General features: G+C 41.2%; 1 protein-coding gene across 1 annotated transcript in view; it reads right to left on the bottom strand.

Moving 5' to 3' along the window:
• Positions 1-205: 205 nt before the first annotated feature.
• BARD1 (BRCA1 associated RING domain 1) overlaps positions 206-17,942 on the bottom strand; it is a 67,921-nt gene continuing 50,184 nt past the window's right edge. Inside the window, exons 9-11 of the mRNA XM_075000921.1 lie at positions 15,641-15,733; positions 2,681-2,778; positions 206-1,867 (exon numbers count right to left, since the gene is read on the bottom strand). Of these exons, the coding sequence (XP_074857022.1) occupies positions 1,535-1,867; positions 2,681-2,778; positions 15,641-15,733 (524 nt within the window). The 3' untranslated portion in view covers positions 206-1,534. The remainder of the gene's footprint in view (positions 1,868-2,680; positions 2,779-15,640; positions 15,734-17,942) is intronic.

The following is a 17,942-nucleotide window of genomic DNA, read 5'->3' as shown; positions in this document are numbered from 1 at the left end:
GGAAATGGCCTACAATCCCCAGTGACAATGGTTACAGAAATCAATTTTCCTTCCTCCCAGAAGAGAGAGAGTCTCTGGCAGACGGAATCTTTGTTCTGCTCAGCTGCTCTGTCGGGAATTTATGCAAATAATTCTGAAATTCTTGTGAAGTTTGTACATGCTTCATATTTATTCTGCAACTAAACTTGTGTAATAAATTTTGAAGTCATTGGCACCACCAGTTTTATTAAGTGCAATATAAAATGTGAACAAAGGCTTTATCTCATCATACAGCCGTCATTATCATTACACAGCAATCATTACAATCACACCGCTCCGAGTCATCGTTTTATACCTGATGCAACCTACAGGATGAAAAGCTTCACAAGCCATTCAAATACATCGAAAGAAAGCGAAATTACCGACATTACCGTAAATGGTGATCAATTACGAAAGCAACAAGGGATTCAATAAAAAGAAAAATCAGTGATTAGAACAAAATACGTAGGACATCGAATTTCACCCAGGTGCAACCCAGATACCTTTTTTTAAATAAAATGTTCTGTTTTCTAAAAAGACACACACATTTATGCTTACACATGCTGCGGTTTTCCCATTAAAGGGGCTCTGATAGCAATGATATGTGTGATACAATTGCCACTTATACACACAGATAAAAATTTGGAATCGAGCTATAAATCTGACGCTTTTTTTAAATCCAATGTTTAAAAAAAAAAACAAACATGCCTGGAATGAGATGCTATTTTGCTAAATTTTTTTTTTAACCTACATATTTACAAGTATGAAAATGGAATGCATTTTGATAATGACATATTCTGTTGCAGAACATCAACAGTAGGTTAAGGTCAAGAATTTTAAATACAAACGGTGCATACATGACTTAAGACCTCAAATCCGACTGAATGTCTAGGCAACTTCCGTGGTTCAGCAAATACCACTTAGGAGTCTGCAGTTTGGCTCCTAAAATTGTATTTATGCACAGGCTCAACCTTCCCCAGGCCAGAGTGCACAACTGCCTGAGATCTCACTGAAATCAGGCAGATGCCAAAGTAAGGCTTAGGCAAACTTGAGGGTCCCTGTTTTTTACTTGTTGACCATAAAGGGAAATTTGAATGAGAGACACTCATGGTAGAACTCTGTAAATTTACATGACACACGTAAGAAATGGGGACTGATCCAGTTTAAAGGGAAAATGTGTCATAAAGGTCTCGTGTTACAAAGACTTCATTATAAATTACAAAATGACACAACATTTATTAAGATGTTGAAATTTAACAATTAAAATTACCTTTGTGAAATAAATGAACTTCAAGTACATTTTTCACTCACTGGCCTTACTTTGTTCATGTTTACTTGTTTATTTACAAAACTCAGCAATTCACCGTGTCTCCCAGCCATTAATAGTCTCTACCATGGATTTAAGTGCCAATAATGAAAAAGGGTTTTAGTTTTGGATTCTAAAATGCCCAGCAGTGTACTCTAACACACAAGAGCCTCGGAGTTCATTTTAGACGTGTTCATTCTGCTGGGATATTTACTTTCTAACAGGTAACAGTTGAAAGGACATCACACAGTCTATGAGCCAGCTGGAAGGGGCCATCCAGACTTTACCTTGGCGAATTTTATTTGGGTTGTATTTAGAAGACACATCGTAGATAATGTACTGCGTGCAGAAACTCTGATCAGAACCTGGTTCGGCATGGTACGCCACAGTGCTGATGGTCTGAGTCACGTCGCTATCTGGCTTTGGTTGCCTAACGAGGATTTGTCCTCCTGCTGCTTTAACCAGCTGTATGAGGTCATTCTTGTGGTGGTGACTGAAAGTTCCCAGAAAATAGAAGTAACAGCCATCAAACAACTTAGGCAGCTAGGAAAAAAAGACAATAAGAAAAAGTAAAGACAAGGATCCACAGACTTATTGAATCCTAGGGCTGGAAGGGACCTCAGAAGGTCATTGAGTCCAGCCCCCTGCCCAAAGCAGGATCAGCCCTAACAGTCTTGCATATTATAGGGAAGTCAAAGGAAAAAAGCATTAGCTCACTTAGTTCATCAGAAAATATGGGCTGAATAGTGCAACACATTCCTATGCTATCTTTTAGAAGCCTCAATATATGGCGCCAAGCAACGTAACTAGTCTCAGAAAGACATTTAGTTAGACTGTAAGCTCCTTGGAGCAAGGAACACAGGTTTATTCTGTTAGTACAGCATCAAAGCAAGAGGGTCCTGGTCCTTGATCAGTGCAACCAGGCACTGAAACAATACAAGTAATGCAATTATGTCACAGCACTGGTCCATTTAAGTAAGGAGATGTTAGGGGGGAAAGTAGGCCAGACATAGATTGAATGAAAAATAATCACAACTTTTTCCCTTCCTTGCAGATGGAAATCGTTCCAAGTAGCAACTGAAACTGGACTGGAGAATCCTAGAAGAAACATCAGCTGTTGTGTTTATGTGACTTCTTATATAAACATAACTGAAAGCTGGGAAGCTTTGGCAAGGTTTACAGGAATGTGGTGTGTCAGATGGCCATTAAGAGTCTGAGACAATCATTACATTCAATCGCTTCTCATGCAGACTCCCAAATAAGTGCACATTAAACTATCATCTCTCTCATCCATGCATCTGCCAGAAGGCAGTGGTGTAAAAGATCATTTAAAAATATCGGCATCCAGATAGCTACCAGCTGTTCTTGGTTGAGTCTGCCTCTTCGTGGGCCGCCACAGATTTCATACTTTTCCTCTTGTTCGCGTATTCCACTCTGCAAACATGCCTTCACCCCTGGAATTAGGACACATGTCAAAGTACCAGAGCAAAGCATTCTTAAGCCAACTCAAGAGTACTTCATGTATTCAGGACGCATTTCAAGAAACATATATGCTTAATTTTACATACTGTGACTATTTACACTAAAGTCAAAAGGGAATACTTCTACCATAACAAGTTAAACATATATGGAAATCCTTGTAACATTGAAGCTTAAGTGACTATTTTAGCCAATTTCTGAGAAGCTCTTTGAAGTGACTTTAGAGAAGTGCTTCTCAAAGATACTGGTTTGATACTCCTGGAAAAGGAAATTCTACGCTTGGATGAAATAGGTACCACAGAGCAGTATGCTATAGATGAGAAATGTCAAACCTTCCATCCACAGCATATATATTGGGCCTGCTTGACATGTAAGTGACTCTGCTTGACACTCATATCTAAGCTTTCATTTACATTAGAAACAAAAAAAAACCCACCACCATCCATTATTCTTCCAATAGCACAAATAATCGTCCCAATACAAATAAGGCAGGAAAAACTGCATCAGGTCAACAAGATGCCTTAAACAATGATAGACAAATAAAAACTTCACTTCCCACTATTCCCTTTGGGCATTGACTCTAAAATGTCATTCCAAGACTCTAATGTCAGAATTAACTACTGCCTTGCTAATTATTTGGCTCCTTAAGACAGCACCCTTATCTTGGAGGTTGACCAACGGTCATCAGATAAAGCAGGTGCCTGACCTGGACTGGAGATGCTAAAATCTAATAAGCCGCCGCCCTGTACTGGAATCACATATCATTCCAATTTTCATGAACATTATCTGGAAAAAGTAGTTTGTAGTTGTATGAAATTGGAACAGAAGCATCAGAATGCCTTAATTTGGGCTCTGTCCCTTGCAGATTCACCAGTTTATTGACATTAATTAGTGTTTTAAGATGCACAAGTGCAAATGCTATGTGAACATATATTTGTGACGCTCTTTTTGAAAGAAGTTCAATAAAACCTACTAAAAAGGTATACTGGTTCGCCAATGCTAACACCACAGACACTCTATTATACCCAGGACCTCATTCCTAAATTCTGGAACCAATCAAACGAACACTCAATAGAGCCAACAAAACCCCAACTCTACCTACAGTTTTAAGCCCAGAAAGAGAGAAGAGCCAGCAATTCTGTGAAGTCTATGAAGGACTATGGTGTTGGGTGGCACAACTGACCCTTAAGATAAGAGTTCTAACTTGAGCCAACCACAGGGAACTTGAAAGCCTAACTGCTAGCAACAGATAGCTCACTGGTCAATTATATTTTAATTTTCTTTCTGGTTTTATTTCATGTCATTTGAATTTTAAAACAAGTTATAAATAAATAAAATTGCCAAGCTCTTTGTTTACATGAGAACAAATTATATGAGGCAAGTTACACACATCTCTCAGAACGGGAAGGAACCGTCAGAGGTCATCAAGTCCAGTCCCCTGCCCTCCCAGCAGGACTATTCCTGACATTTTTTTTTTTTAAATCTATTTGCCCCAGATCTCTAAATGGGCTCCTCAAGGATTGAGCTCACAGCCCCGGGTTTACGAGACCAATGCTCAATGTGCTGGATTGCAAGTAAGACCTCCTGTTGATGAGGAGGTCAAAAATTCTACAAGCCTTGTCTGTGGAATCTGGGTTACTGCTGGAGGTGCAGAACCTGAGAGGCTTTATGCTGTTCTGCTTCAGGCAACAGCCAATCTGCCAGTGAAGCTCAAAGTCTAGCATCCTTACTAAGGAAGGCAAGGATTTACAAGGTTAGATTAATCATAACTTGAGATGGCAGTGCTGCTAAATAGAGCAAATGTGATGGGAGCAAGAGAGGAAGCAGAATGAATATAGAACATTGAGTTATCTTGCTAAGGAAAGAGTTACTTTCCTGACCATAACTAAACTTTAAATCACGAAAATGACTAACATTGATAAAAGACATCTATTCTAGCAGAAAAATGCAAAGCACATTAAATCTTCTCTGCATGCGTATGTCTTTCCATTTCGTGCAGCCAACTGCACAGATAAATCCTGTCAGTAAAATTTAACTGCGGTCATTGCAACGGTTTAATTTTTTAACTGCTTTGAGAACACTTAACTAAGATTGTGACAATGGTACTGATCTTAACCATCTCATTTTCACTAAGCGCCGACATTGAGAGTTAGAAATTTTATAGGAATCAGTACTAAGTATTTTCTAAAAAGGTAATGGTGCACGCATGAACACACACACACACACACGTACTAATAAATGTCCGAAGGCTTCTTCTCATTCATTTTGATCTCCACCTCATCATCAGGCTCAAACAGTGTAAATGGTACACAGACTAATATGGAAAAAGTTTGTTCACAACTTATTGAGGCACAGATGAAAATCTTTAACATGCAGGCATTTTGAGTGATCTGACCTCACGGCAATTACATACCACTCCTCAGAACAATCTCAGTGATAATATGCTTCCACTACTTGAGCAAGTCTATCCTATAACAATGGCAGAAGCAGAACTTGTTAACAAATATTACAAGAAAGAGGACTTAAAACAGCTCATAGCTAGACAGTTTTACAGAACCCTGGCTGCGGAGATGCTTTTGGAACTGCTGTCGTTCATTCCATCTCTTCTCTAACCTCTGATACCTTAACTCCTTTTAGCATATGGGGAGCAACATGATAACTACCAGAATCTTCATCTCTGCAGGAACATTAACTGATAATTCAAACGACTAAAACCTAGATGTCATTTTAGTGTCAAACAGCACAAATAATAGCTGGGAAGGATCAGCACAGTTTGGGATGACAGACAATACTCACAGAATAAAAGCAGACAAGAATGCATAAAATAGGGATGGAAATGTTAAAATTGCCACATCAGATCAGACGAGCAATTTAGTTGTTTTGTATCCCGTCTGGCAGAAAAAGCACAAGATGCTTCAGAAGAAAGTTCAAGAAACCCTAATACAAATAAGTTACAAACCTATATTAATTACAACTTGATTTTCAAATGACAACTTGAGCAGGCAGTGCTGGCTAATCCCTGGAGTTACCAGCGGAGTTGTGCACCCTGACTGAGTCCCCCAGGTTTCCCCAGCCCCCATCAGGTCCCCAGGCCTCAAGCTGTTGGTGGGACTCCCAGCCCCAGTGTTGCTGGAGACTCCTGCCCCCCCGACCGGGGTTCTGTGCCCCAGCTGGCTCCCAGCCATGGGGCTGACAGGATCTCCCCACCACCCAGAAAGGGATCCCACGGCTGGGGCTGCCGAGGTGCCGTACTCTATAGCAGCACAAAAAAGCCCTGGTGATCACACTTAGGAGCACCAGTTACTGTTCAGTGCCCCATTGTAGCCCGCACAGCACAAATTACACAGAAAGATGATTCCTAGTCTTAAAAAGACTTACCATCTCAATATGAGAAGAGTTGGATTCTGAACTACTTGAGTCAGGACTGAGACTGTTTTACGCACAGCTCCTAGCACAGTGGCGTCATAGTGATTCTCAGCCAGGGGTACATGTACCCAGTGGTCCTTCTAATTTTTTCCATCCATAGGTGGAATAAGTTTGTTATGTGCACCAAAGTATGTGGACGTGCACCACAAATGCTGCTTACTGTGGGCAACTAGGGGTGAGCTGCTAATCATCTGGGCAGCTGCCCAAACACTTGGCTTACAGGTAACCCTGCATATATCCCTAGGTGTATGCAGAGACCTTCCAAGGGGCAGGTCAGCTCATCTAGATACTTGCCCAGTTCTGCAACAGGCTACATAAAAAGCATTAGTGAAGTGAGTACAAACTAAAATTCCATATGACTTTATACTGCTCTGTATACCATATTATATGCTAACATAACATGTAATGTAACACAAGTAACAGTATATTCGGTGTATTAGACATGCAGTTTGTGCCTTTACTGGTTCCTGCAAGCACGTTAATGAGGTAGACGTTATCATGGAGCATTCATGTGTGCAGGGTTGTGAAGTAAAAACGGAAAGTTTTAAAATGAGCTGGAAGCAGTGGCAGTGGTCATTCAGTGCCTCCCAAAACGACAAGGCGCAAGTGAAAACCGACTCAAATATCTTACTGAAATGTAAGCCCGGTATTTATATTCCCAAACAATTTATTTCAGGAAATGGCAAAAACGAGAAAGTAAACGAATTTTCAGAGTGCCGTGACGCGTTTTTAGAAGCAGGTAGTTTAAGTAAGCTGAAATCCAGGGTACACAAATCAACCCCCGTTAAAAAGGTTCAAGTAGTCTGGCAAGGTTGAGAACCACTGCTATATACTACAATAATACAAACAGACTGGAAAGCACAAGAAGATAATGAAAGTTTCTATACCATTCTTAGAGATGATCTCTCTCTCAAACCTCCATAAGATAGTGCTGGCAGTAAGGAAGCATGGGGTGGGGGGGCTGAAAATTTCCCCTTCATAAAAACTATAGATTCTGGGGTGAGGTACATAAGTGCTCTCTTTTGATTTTGTTCCTTCCAAACAGCTCTACTACATGCAGGTTTCCAAACCCGAGAAGCTTTCATAATGTTTCAAGACTCTTATACATGTCTAATTAATTTCCCCTAAACAGTTTTAAAATAAACCAGTGCTTACTGACCTACTATAAAGTACAGGTTGAACCTCTCTAATCCAGCATTCTGGGGACCTGACCTGTGCCGGGTGAGAGAACTGACTGGACCACGGGACGTCAATATTGTCTAGTTGCTTACCAGGCTCTTAGAAGACATTTAGAGATAAATTACAACGAAACAGCATCACAGAACGCAGAGCCAGGACTGGACACAAACTTTATGGGACTGTGGGAAACTTTGCCACACCCATGGTAAGTGGTCATCCAGCTAACTAAAATCATGTCAGACTTCAGATGATGTTGGATGAAAATGTTCTGGATTAGAGAGGTTTAGCCTGTAGAATCTGTGCAAGCATCAGCAATCAGGACTCCTTTACCCCAACAATAATCTACAGACCTGTCAATTCTGGGTGCAGGCAAGTATCTTTACCAGGTTTTTCAACATTCTTCTGGGGAACATCAGGGTCATTAAACTAATGACTGTAACTGGAGCATGTTGGATCAGTTACCCCAAAAGGTAACAAGACTACTTCCTCCTGCTTCAGAAGAATTGGAAACATGCTCTAGGGACGCAGTAAACCACTCAAGAGCACACATTGCTTTCATGTATTGGCCTAAAGACTCAAGAGTGTGACTGCACTTATTTTAAAACGTTGTTAGAACTTTACTTTAGACATAACCAGTGTTTAAAGATACAAATCCAAACTCTTTAAAAAGTATCCTTGTTACCCCCACCCCTCATTTCAAATTTAAGCTTTCTGAAGCACAGACTCTTGTGTTTAGCAAATGGGACCCTGAACTGGTGGACAGGCACTACTGTAATATAAATATGAAATATCAGAAGTTGTAAGCTTGTGTATTCATGTCTCCCACAACAGAGAAATAAACAGACTGAATTCTTCATCCACTGTGCGTGCATGCACACACACACAGAGGCCGCGTCTACACTAGCAAGTACATTCAAACGTAACGTTGAATGAAGCCCATCTTTCAAAATTCCTGGCGGAGTGTCTACACGCAAACCGAGATCTTTCCAAATTAACTTCGAAAGACCAGGGCTGTTCCATAAAAGTCAGTCCTCCATTCCTGCGGTGGGAAGAGCACTCCCTTTCGAAAGAGAGCAAGCGTAGACGTTCTGCGGACAGCTCTTTCGAAAGAGGGAGTCCTCCACGGCACTATGGCTCCCACGTCTGCCTCAGTTTAAAGATGCAAGCTCCCACAAAACCCCAGGCAGGAAGCTGAGAGCATGCAGGCAGCAGGGAGCCCACGCTGCTTTCTAGCCCGCTGCCTGCCATGACACCCCTGCCAGCCCGCTGCACTCCTCGGCCTCATGGTCAGCCAGGCAGATTGCCACCCACTCCAGGGGAGCCCCCTAAGCAGCCAAGGAGCAGTGGGGCCTTTCAAAGTGGCAGGTTGGGCTTTTGGTCCCCATTTGCCTGGGTGGATGCTCCTTTTCGAAAGGCTGTCTTTCCACGTTTATTTCCAAAAGCTGTCCCTTTGAAGGAGTGCTGTAGTGCAGACATGGCCAAAGAGTTCTTGCCTACCCTGAACCATTTCTGCTTCTCATCGTCCCACAACCCAACCCAACCCAGCATATTTGCGGCAACCACCATACATTCCCAATGCACCATCTGCCTGAATATTGGCAGTAATTTACCTTTCTTATTACCATTTCATATACATATCCCTGCCAAGACATGGAAATGAACAACATAAGAACGGCCATACTGGGTCAGACTAAAGGCCCATCCAGGCCAGTGTCCTATCTTCTGACAGTGGTCAACACCAGATGACCCAGAGAAATTAACAGAACAGGTAATCACGTGATCACCTGTTCCCAGCTTCTGACAAATTCCCACCATTCTGACCCAACCTGGTTAATAACCATTGAGGGATCTATCCTCCCTGAAATTATCTAGATCTTATCTGAAGTCCTCGTTTTCATAACATCCTCTGGCAAGGAGTTCCACGGGTTGACTGTGCATTGTGTGAGGAAATCCTTGTTTGTTTTAAACCTGCTACCTACTAATTTAATTTGGTGACCCCTAATTCTTGTGTTACAGAAAAAAGGAGTAAATCATTTTTCCTTATTTAAATTTCTCATCGGTCATGATTTTATAGACCTGTCATATCCCCCTCAAGTCTCTTCTCATAAGGCAGCCGTTCCACATTCCTAATAACTTTTATTGCCCTTTTCTGACCTTTTCCAATGCCAAGATAACCTTTTTAGAGATGAGGTGACCACATATGTATGCAATATTCAAGATGGGGATGTACTGTGGATTTATATAGAGCTAGCAGATATTCTTTTTATGATTCTCTCTCTCTTTAAATGATTCCCAATATTCTGATTGCTTTTTTGACTGCTGTTGCACATTGAGTGGATGTTTTCAGAGAACTTTCCACAAATGTCTCCAACATCTCTCAAGTGGTAGTAGCTAATTTAGTCCCCATCATTTTGCACATATATTTGGGATTATATTTTCCAATATGCATTACTTTGCATTTGTCAGCATTAAAATTCTTCTGCCATTTTATTGTCCGAACACCTAAGAAACAGCAAATTTGTGAACTTTGCAAGATGAGGGGACAATTATCCAACCCTTACTCATATGAACAGTTCTGTCGATATTAATGAAGCTATCTGCTTTAGCCTGTGCTATTTACATAAGTACAGTTGTATTCACCCACTGTTTGTGATATAAACGCTTAATAATTTTGATCTTAATGAAATTATGCAGGATTCACAGCTGGTACAACTAAGCACAGAATTTGGTCATAAAACAACTATCTAAAATGTTAAGTGATGTATTATCTTTATTGTAGCTACTGCACAGTCATAGTAGTATCAAAAGGCCGAGAGTCCAGCTCTGGCAGCAATGGCCAATATTCTCTTACCTGTAGGCTGGGACATTAGAAATGGAAATATAGGGATCTCTGTACAGATAGAGCAGAAACTGATTAGGTGAATTGACTGGGGAAAGAAAGGAGGAATTCTCAATTAAAAGCGGTTTTCCCAGTTCCTGGAATCTGATAAAACAGTTTGCTTGCCACTTACACTTAATAGTCTTACCAGTATCCACCGTACTCTGGGAGAAACAGGAGATCAGATATGCACCTTAAAAGTAATGGGTTTTGAAACCATTTTTCATGATTAGTTTTATAAACTCTTTAGAAATTACACATTTTTCTAAAATATTGTAGAAACTGGAGTTGCATATCTAAAGCTATATATTCCTGATGTGTGCATTCACATGAAAATATTTTTAAATGCATTTATTTGGACATTCACGGTAGCGATTGCTACAAGAATAGCGACTGTCATATATTAGAACAGTGAATGAAGAGCAGCCGCATTTTTTTCCTTGCTCCCAGAAAAGAAGGGGAAAAAACCAGGGTGGATAAGAATTGATTTAAATCAACAAAAGCAGATTATTTTAAATTTAACATCAAAATTATTTTTGTTAAATGTATTAAAAACAGTCAATTTCTCATTTAAAAATAAGTTATAATTAAATCTTATCACAAACATACTATCTATACATTCACAGCCTCATTAAAATGAATTAATGGCTTTCATCTGTCCAGCCTAATTACAACCTCTTGCTTGGAATTTCTGGGCTTTCAATTTCTGTTTCTCAGCAGACTAAAAAGTAACATGTGCAAAGAAAGACACAAGCTGGCCAGGTTTGTTTTTGTTCTGTGCTTCTGCGATGGTAGACGTTGGGTAAGCCCGGCAGGGGAGTGAATTAAGACACTGCCTCAAGACAGGAGACAATATACAAAAAAGGACAGACAGCACAGAAAGGAACAGTGGAGTGGACTGGAACAAAAAAAGACAACACATTATTCAGCATACATAGAGCTTCCTATATTCCCCCACACTTTTGCCACAGCAAAACTGTCCTGACTTCTGGGCATAAAAGGGAATATTTTGAAGAAATTCGTTCCGAGTAAAAAAGGAAACTGTGTCAAGTGTAAGCAGTGCAAAAACAAGTGGCAGGGCCTAGCTGCAAGAATGAAACCTCATAAGGAAAACTGCTTATTGGAGGAAAATGAGGTGGATATGGCTGAGTGGATACACTGGTCAGTAACTTAAATAATTCACTTTGCAATGCACCATACGTCATGACTCTGTGCCATTTAGTGTGTGATTTGACAAGGAAACTCTCAAGCTGTTTGCTGAGTTGGACTTTGTTAGAAATAAGAAGGTCAGCTTCGCTAATTCTTATGGTTTGTTTAATTATTTAACTAAGTTTAAAATCTATCACTCAAATACACAATACAGAAAGCTGAAGTAATAGAAATCTAGAGTTGCCAGCTGACAACTTCATTTTCTTATTTTATATGACATAATACACACCCCTTATCGTGAAACATCATCGCCACAGACCACAATGGCAATGCTGTAAGTCTATTCCCTATTACACTTCAGCATAAATCAACTTTCCCAAGGGAGCCCCACGCTACGTACTTGTTTTCTAAACAAACAGAAGTGCCAGGGAATTCAGTGGGGTTGATTCCAAAATTAGGTGCACTCTAAGCACAGTAACTCCTAGCTTCTTTGGAAACTTTATTTAAAATCATCCATTTATTTTTTGGAAAGGGGGGAGGAGTGGTGATATGAATTGTGATTTAGATCAATGATTTGAATAAAGGCGATTTAACTCAATCCCCCCTGGGGAGAAAAGACTGAAATGCAAATATAATTATGGAATTTGCTATTTTTACTCAAAACTGTAGTCTGAGCTAGAAAAAAGTAAGATGAAAGCAATACTTGAAACAATCTCAACATACTTGAAGGATAATGATATGTTACTTTCTGCCTCTATTACAGTCCCAGAAATAATGAAGGCAATAAAATAATGAAAGCAATGAAAGATATGGCCCAGGGCAAGGAGCAGGGTGACAATGGTATCTCAATTAATTTTGATGCTGCTCCGAAAAATTGAGATATCGCGGATAGTGTGTTAAGTATATAAAACTGACAGAAAATAAGCAACAGGCTTACTATGAAATCTTTCCTCTTGGAAGATATCTTTTTTTCTTAGCATTACTATTCTTACGTTTTCTGACTCCAAAGAGAACCAAAAGGGATTACAAATAGCTGTTGAGGTTTTTGTCTGTGTGTTAGCCCAAGTAAGACTACTGCGCCTCCACTACAATCTTCCAAATTCAGCTTCTTAGTAAGCAAAAAAGGGAGATTACTCGTAATTCTAAATTAGGTATACAACCTCAAATACAGCATGATACTGAATGATTCAGGCAAATAAGTAGGTTCCTTTTATTACATTGATATAAACATCTGCTGTAATGAAGGAGTAAAAATACTTATTTTTATAAACTTTTTTTTTTTGCAATGTATGAAGCAAGAGATTTTTTAAGTCATATGAACTGTTTAGCCACAAATGTAAATTTCCTTTAAAGATCATACACAGAGAACAATTTTAATATGTGCTGCAATGTGAGTATTTCCCCAGTTGAAATATTGGTCTTTTCTTTAACTCAGGGGCTGTGTCTACACGTGCCCCAAACTTCAAAATGGCCATGCAAATGGCCATTTCGAAGTTTACTAATGAAGCGCTGAAATGCATATTCAGCGCTTCATTAGCATGCGGGCGGCAGCGGCGCTTCGAAATTGACGAGCCTTGCCGCCGCGCGGCACATCCAGACGGGGCTCCTTTTCGAAAGGACGCCCCTACTTCGAAGTCCCCTTATTCCCATGAGCTCATGGGCTCATGGGAATAAGGGGACTTCGAAGTAGGCGGCGTCCTTTCGAAAAGGAGCCCCGTCTGGACGCGCCGCGCAGCGGCAAGGAGCATCAATTTCGAAGCGCCGCTGCCGCCCGCATGCTAATGAAGCGCTGAATATGCATTTCAGCGCTTCATTAGTAAACTTCGAAATGGCCATTTGCATGGCCATTTCGAAGTTTGGGGCACGTGTAGACGTAGCCAGTGTGCTTTGAGGTGGAGCCCAAATTCAAATTCCTGGCTTAAGCATTTAAGCACGAACAACATTTCTTAGGTCTAATTTAATGTCAGAGTGGACCTAACCAATTACTAAACAGAAGCCCTAAAAGCAATAATAAATAAGGAGAGAAAGCATGAAAAGGAAAGAAAAGCCCCTTTTCCTAGACAAATGCTTCATCAGCAGGCATCCAATTATTAGTTATAACAATCTTTCAACTTGTAGTGACTTTGAAGACGACCAACAGCAAACTGGCGGGAGCAGATGGAGTGGTGCTGTTAATTATAGGCACTTAGCAGCATCAGACTCCTTGAGTTATTACTAATGTTTCCCACTAGGGAGGAGAAGCATTTGCTTTTAAAAAGTATGTTGCTTACTAAGCTGTGCACATTAGCAGCCAGGAGTGTACTAATCAGTGCTTTAACACCACATTAAATAAAGCTCAACGGAAAATAAGAAGTGTATTAAAATGTCCATGGAACAAAGATTTTTATATAGGCAGCGTTTACTTTTTCCTGTCACATTTCTAAAGTTAAAAAAAAACCCACCAAGTTATCTCACAAAAGTTCAATGTCACCTCTGCAACAAAAATCCATTTTCTCCCAAGTGCTCAATTGCAGGAAGAGACAATCCGGTATTAGTGACATCATTATGTATGATTTTCTATATTGTTTGATCAGTATAATGCTGAGATGGAGAAGAGAAGGATGTCTAACCTGGAAAATTCATAATCCTCCTGAACAGCCTATATATAGCTATACTGAAATCAAGATCTACCACAGAAAATGTTAGATTTAAACACTCTCAGTGAAAGAGTGTTAACCATAGAAAACACTCCGTATGTCCCCTCTGAAACTCCAGGCTTGGCCCCAGCAACAGAGATGTTCTATCTCCCTGCCCATGCATAACCTCTGAACAGTTAGACTGTTATAACTGGATAATTGTCCCATAATTCCCCAACACTTTTCAGCAACCAAAGCATGTGAAACTAGTTCTGGATGTTTAAATCCACCTGTTTTTCCAATGTCTGGGGCAGTTAAGCTACACATACTTCTAACAGAGTATAGAATCATAGGGCTGGAAGGGACCTCAGGAGGTCATCCAGTCCAGCCCCCTGCTTCAAGCAGGATCAACCCCCACTAAGTCATCCCAGCCACGACCCAGATCGCAGTAACAAGACTTTTCTTTTTGAACTACCTACAGATAAGTGGAATAAACAAACTGTTTAGTTAAGTGACATCACAAGCATCCAAGGAGACATTATTACCAGTGTGCCACTTGAAAGAGCAGAGAAGAAATTAAGTGACTATTAAGAAGTTATACAGATATTACAAACTGACAGCCCAAGCCGTCCAAAGCGACTAGTGAGTTTGGCTGCCCAACAAGAGACATTTTAAAAGTGCTCTATGCTCAGAATATTTATTTATTTATTTTCTTTAAAAAAATCAGGCTCCTTTAAACTGGACACCCAAAAATCAGTAGTCCACTTGACATATTTAGGCTGATGACTTATTTGAAGATTCCCTATTGAGTTTATATTTACCCAAGACACTCCAGAAACCACTTGAAGAAATCTCTCCATAAATTGTCCATTGGAGATAAGGTGCATATAAGTTAAAAACACCTACCAGAACAAAGGATGGCCCGGGTGGGGGGAGAGGGGGGGGTTCCTGCCACAGAGAAGTCAAGAGGAACAGAAATAGATTAGAAGGGGAAGTAAATAGTCAGCCCTCAACAGACACATATGGAGAACAACTTAAGAAGAGAACATATTGTAAAATAGATATTGAGATCCTAGGTCAGGGAAGATTGAAAACTGCATTCAGATGTATGCTATATACATTTATCTGCTCTTGCAGTTAAGTTACTATTTTGTCAAATGGTGTATATAGAAGTCCTTGAATGCAGAGGTGTATTGGATAGTAGTGCTTTACTTACGGCTAACAGGCACCAATGCTGTATCTCTACAGCAACCAACGTATCCCACTAACTTCTCTGGGTGCCAGCAAGCATTAAAGATACAAGCATAGGTCCACAGGCTTGTCTGGGCTTTTTTTGTTTTAAACAAAACATGTCATCATCCTGTCATTTCTCCTGATCAGGCAGTTTTACACCACTGTACCAACTCAGCCCTTATTGACAATCATTTAAAATGTTTAAACTTAATACTAACCACATACAACAAAACATTTACTCTGAATATCTATATTCAAAAGAAGCTGTTGAAAAAGAACTGAAAATTCACACACAATCCTCCAGTCAAACTATACATTTGTTCGAAAAGTAAACATTCCATCTCTCCATATACTTACACGGAAATTTCAGGACCCAACATCCAGCCAGAATGGCCAGCATACATTTGCTAGTACTTCGCATTGGACCATCAGGAATAATGACGTGAGTCACTAGAGTAAAAGTTACACAGGTAAGAAAGGCTACAATCTTGAATAAGCAGATATATCAGACGTGGTGCAAATCCAGTCACTCCCAACTCAGCAGTTGCTTCCTCCCCGTTTATAAGCAGCCATTTCCCCCCAAAATCAAAATCTGTGATTAAAAACTTCTCTCTATAAACTTGCAACAGTGGTTGTTCTACTTCAAAATCCACAATTTTTCTGTCTGCTGCAAAAAGAAACCTTTTACTTGTGAGTGTAGCCTTGACATTATAAAAGAAGGAAACATTATTAAACTATAAACCTGCTCTTCCAAAGGTATAATTGTAATAAGATTCTCACTATTGGGTGTTAATACCTTAATGCATGACTGGTGTAATTCCCTCAGTTCAAGATTTTCAGGCTCTATAAGGAACAGTTAGGCGAAGCCTGAGCCAGGCCCCTTCTGAGCATTTCCATTCCACGTGATCAGCTTAACCACAGCCTGAGAATCTTTCAGTCAGTTCCGTACTTCATGGGTGGCAAAGCTCTCAAAGGGAATAAGCCAATCAATAAAAGGGATTAAGAGGATGCCTCAAGGAAAGAGAGATCCGCCACTATTCATCATCAACTTAGTAAAGATGAACTTGAAACCCTCACCCACATCTATCTTCAAGGAAATTGTCATCATAGCATCTTCAGAGAAGAGCTATAGATCAAAAATTTGCCCTTCTTGGATGATACCAGCTGTGTAGGATTCCCACTCAAAGAGAGTAATGAAACCCAAGAGATGTCTCAAGCAAAGAAGAGCAACAGATAGCAACAACTCTAAGGTCAAAACAAAACAAGAAAAATAAAGAGCTTGTGCTGATGAACCGATGAAGGAGAGTACCACCAGCCTGCCTGGAGCTCACTCCTAGGGAAACTGTGCCATTGTGCACACAGAGAATTCAGGCCCCCCACAGATTTATTTGCTTCCCCGTAGAAAAGAGAAATTCTGACAGGGAGGCAAAGAAAGCCACAAGCTGTCGTGCACTGCTTCCCAGCGGTACAGGTGCATTGCTGTGGGTGCCTTGAACAGCTGGGGGAGCCGATCACTGAGCATGGAGACAGTGGGCTGGGGAGGACAGGACTTCTTGCCCTGCAAGCAGCAGCCAGGACTGAATCTAACTCAACCCCTTTCTGGCTGCAGGAAGTGCTGCACTCGTACCCGCACTGCTCATCAGCTATGGGGAGGAGCCACTCTGCAGGGAGCTGCTGCCACTTCCACCCAACCCCTGTGAATCTGGAACAAGCTCGTACCCAGATTGCCTTGCCCGTCCTCACCCCCTTGCTCCCAGAACCCACCCATCAAGCCAAACACACATCCCAACAAGCCTCACTTTCCACTTCTGGAGAAGTTCCATCTGTGCCTCACCTCCCCCCATCTGGGACCCCCACCCTTGCACCCCTCAGTCAAATCCCCCCCATCTGAACCGTCCTGACTCATGCCCCTCACCACTGAGCCTCTCTCCAGTCTGTTCTCCCACCCCACACTACACGCCCCCATCCCCCACACTTTCTCTGCCGAGTCTCAACTTCCCTCACCTGGACTCCCCCACTAGTCTCTGCCTCTGCACCCGGAGCCCCAGTTCATCTAGACCCTCCCTGTACCCAGACAGTCCCACACCAAACCCCAACATGCCACACCTGCATCACCCAATGCTAAGCCCCTCCACATTTGGATCCTGCTGGGCAGCGCCTGGGGTGTTTCTGAGTCAGGCCTGGGCCTTATGCAGTGTCCAGAGTGAGTGCGGCCTCTGCCAAGTCCACATTCTGGGGAGGAGGAGGAGACCTGCATGGTGATCTCCCATGTCCGTGCAGTTGGTGGCCTGTGCTCCTTACTGCCCTGCTGGAGCCTTCATATTTAATTATGGTCAAATACAATTTGCAGAGTTTTAATATATCACATGGGGACATTTATTTTTTGGCACAGAATTCCCTCTGGAGTAGGAGATAGAGGCTTTAGTAACAGCATGCTGAAATGCTACTGGCTCCTTCTTGAGTCTCCCTCAACCTTATGGAGAGGCTCTGCCTAGGGTGAGGTAAAGTACTGTATCTGTGACAAAAGAGAGAGCCTCAACTTTAAAGGTGGTGGCTTCAATCACTTGGAGGAGGCCATTCCACCAATGTTGGATTTATGGGAGGGCAGCTGGGTTTGCACCAACGCAAGTAATTCAAAACCAGAGTTCTAAGCCACCAG

The sequence above is a fragment of the Carettochelys insculpta genome, chromosome 8 (genome assembly GCF_033958435.1).
Source record: "Carettochelys insculpta isolate YL-2023 chromosome 8, ASM3395843v1, whole genome shotgun sequence".
Taxonomy (NCBI): domain Eukaryota; kingdom Metazoa; phylum Chordata; order Testudines; family Carettochelyidae; genus Carettochelys; species Carettochelys insculpta.
This window is presented reverse-complemented; position numbering and strand designations above follow the sequence as displayed.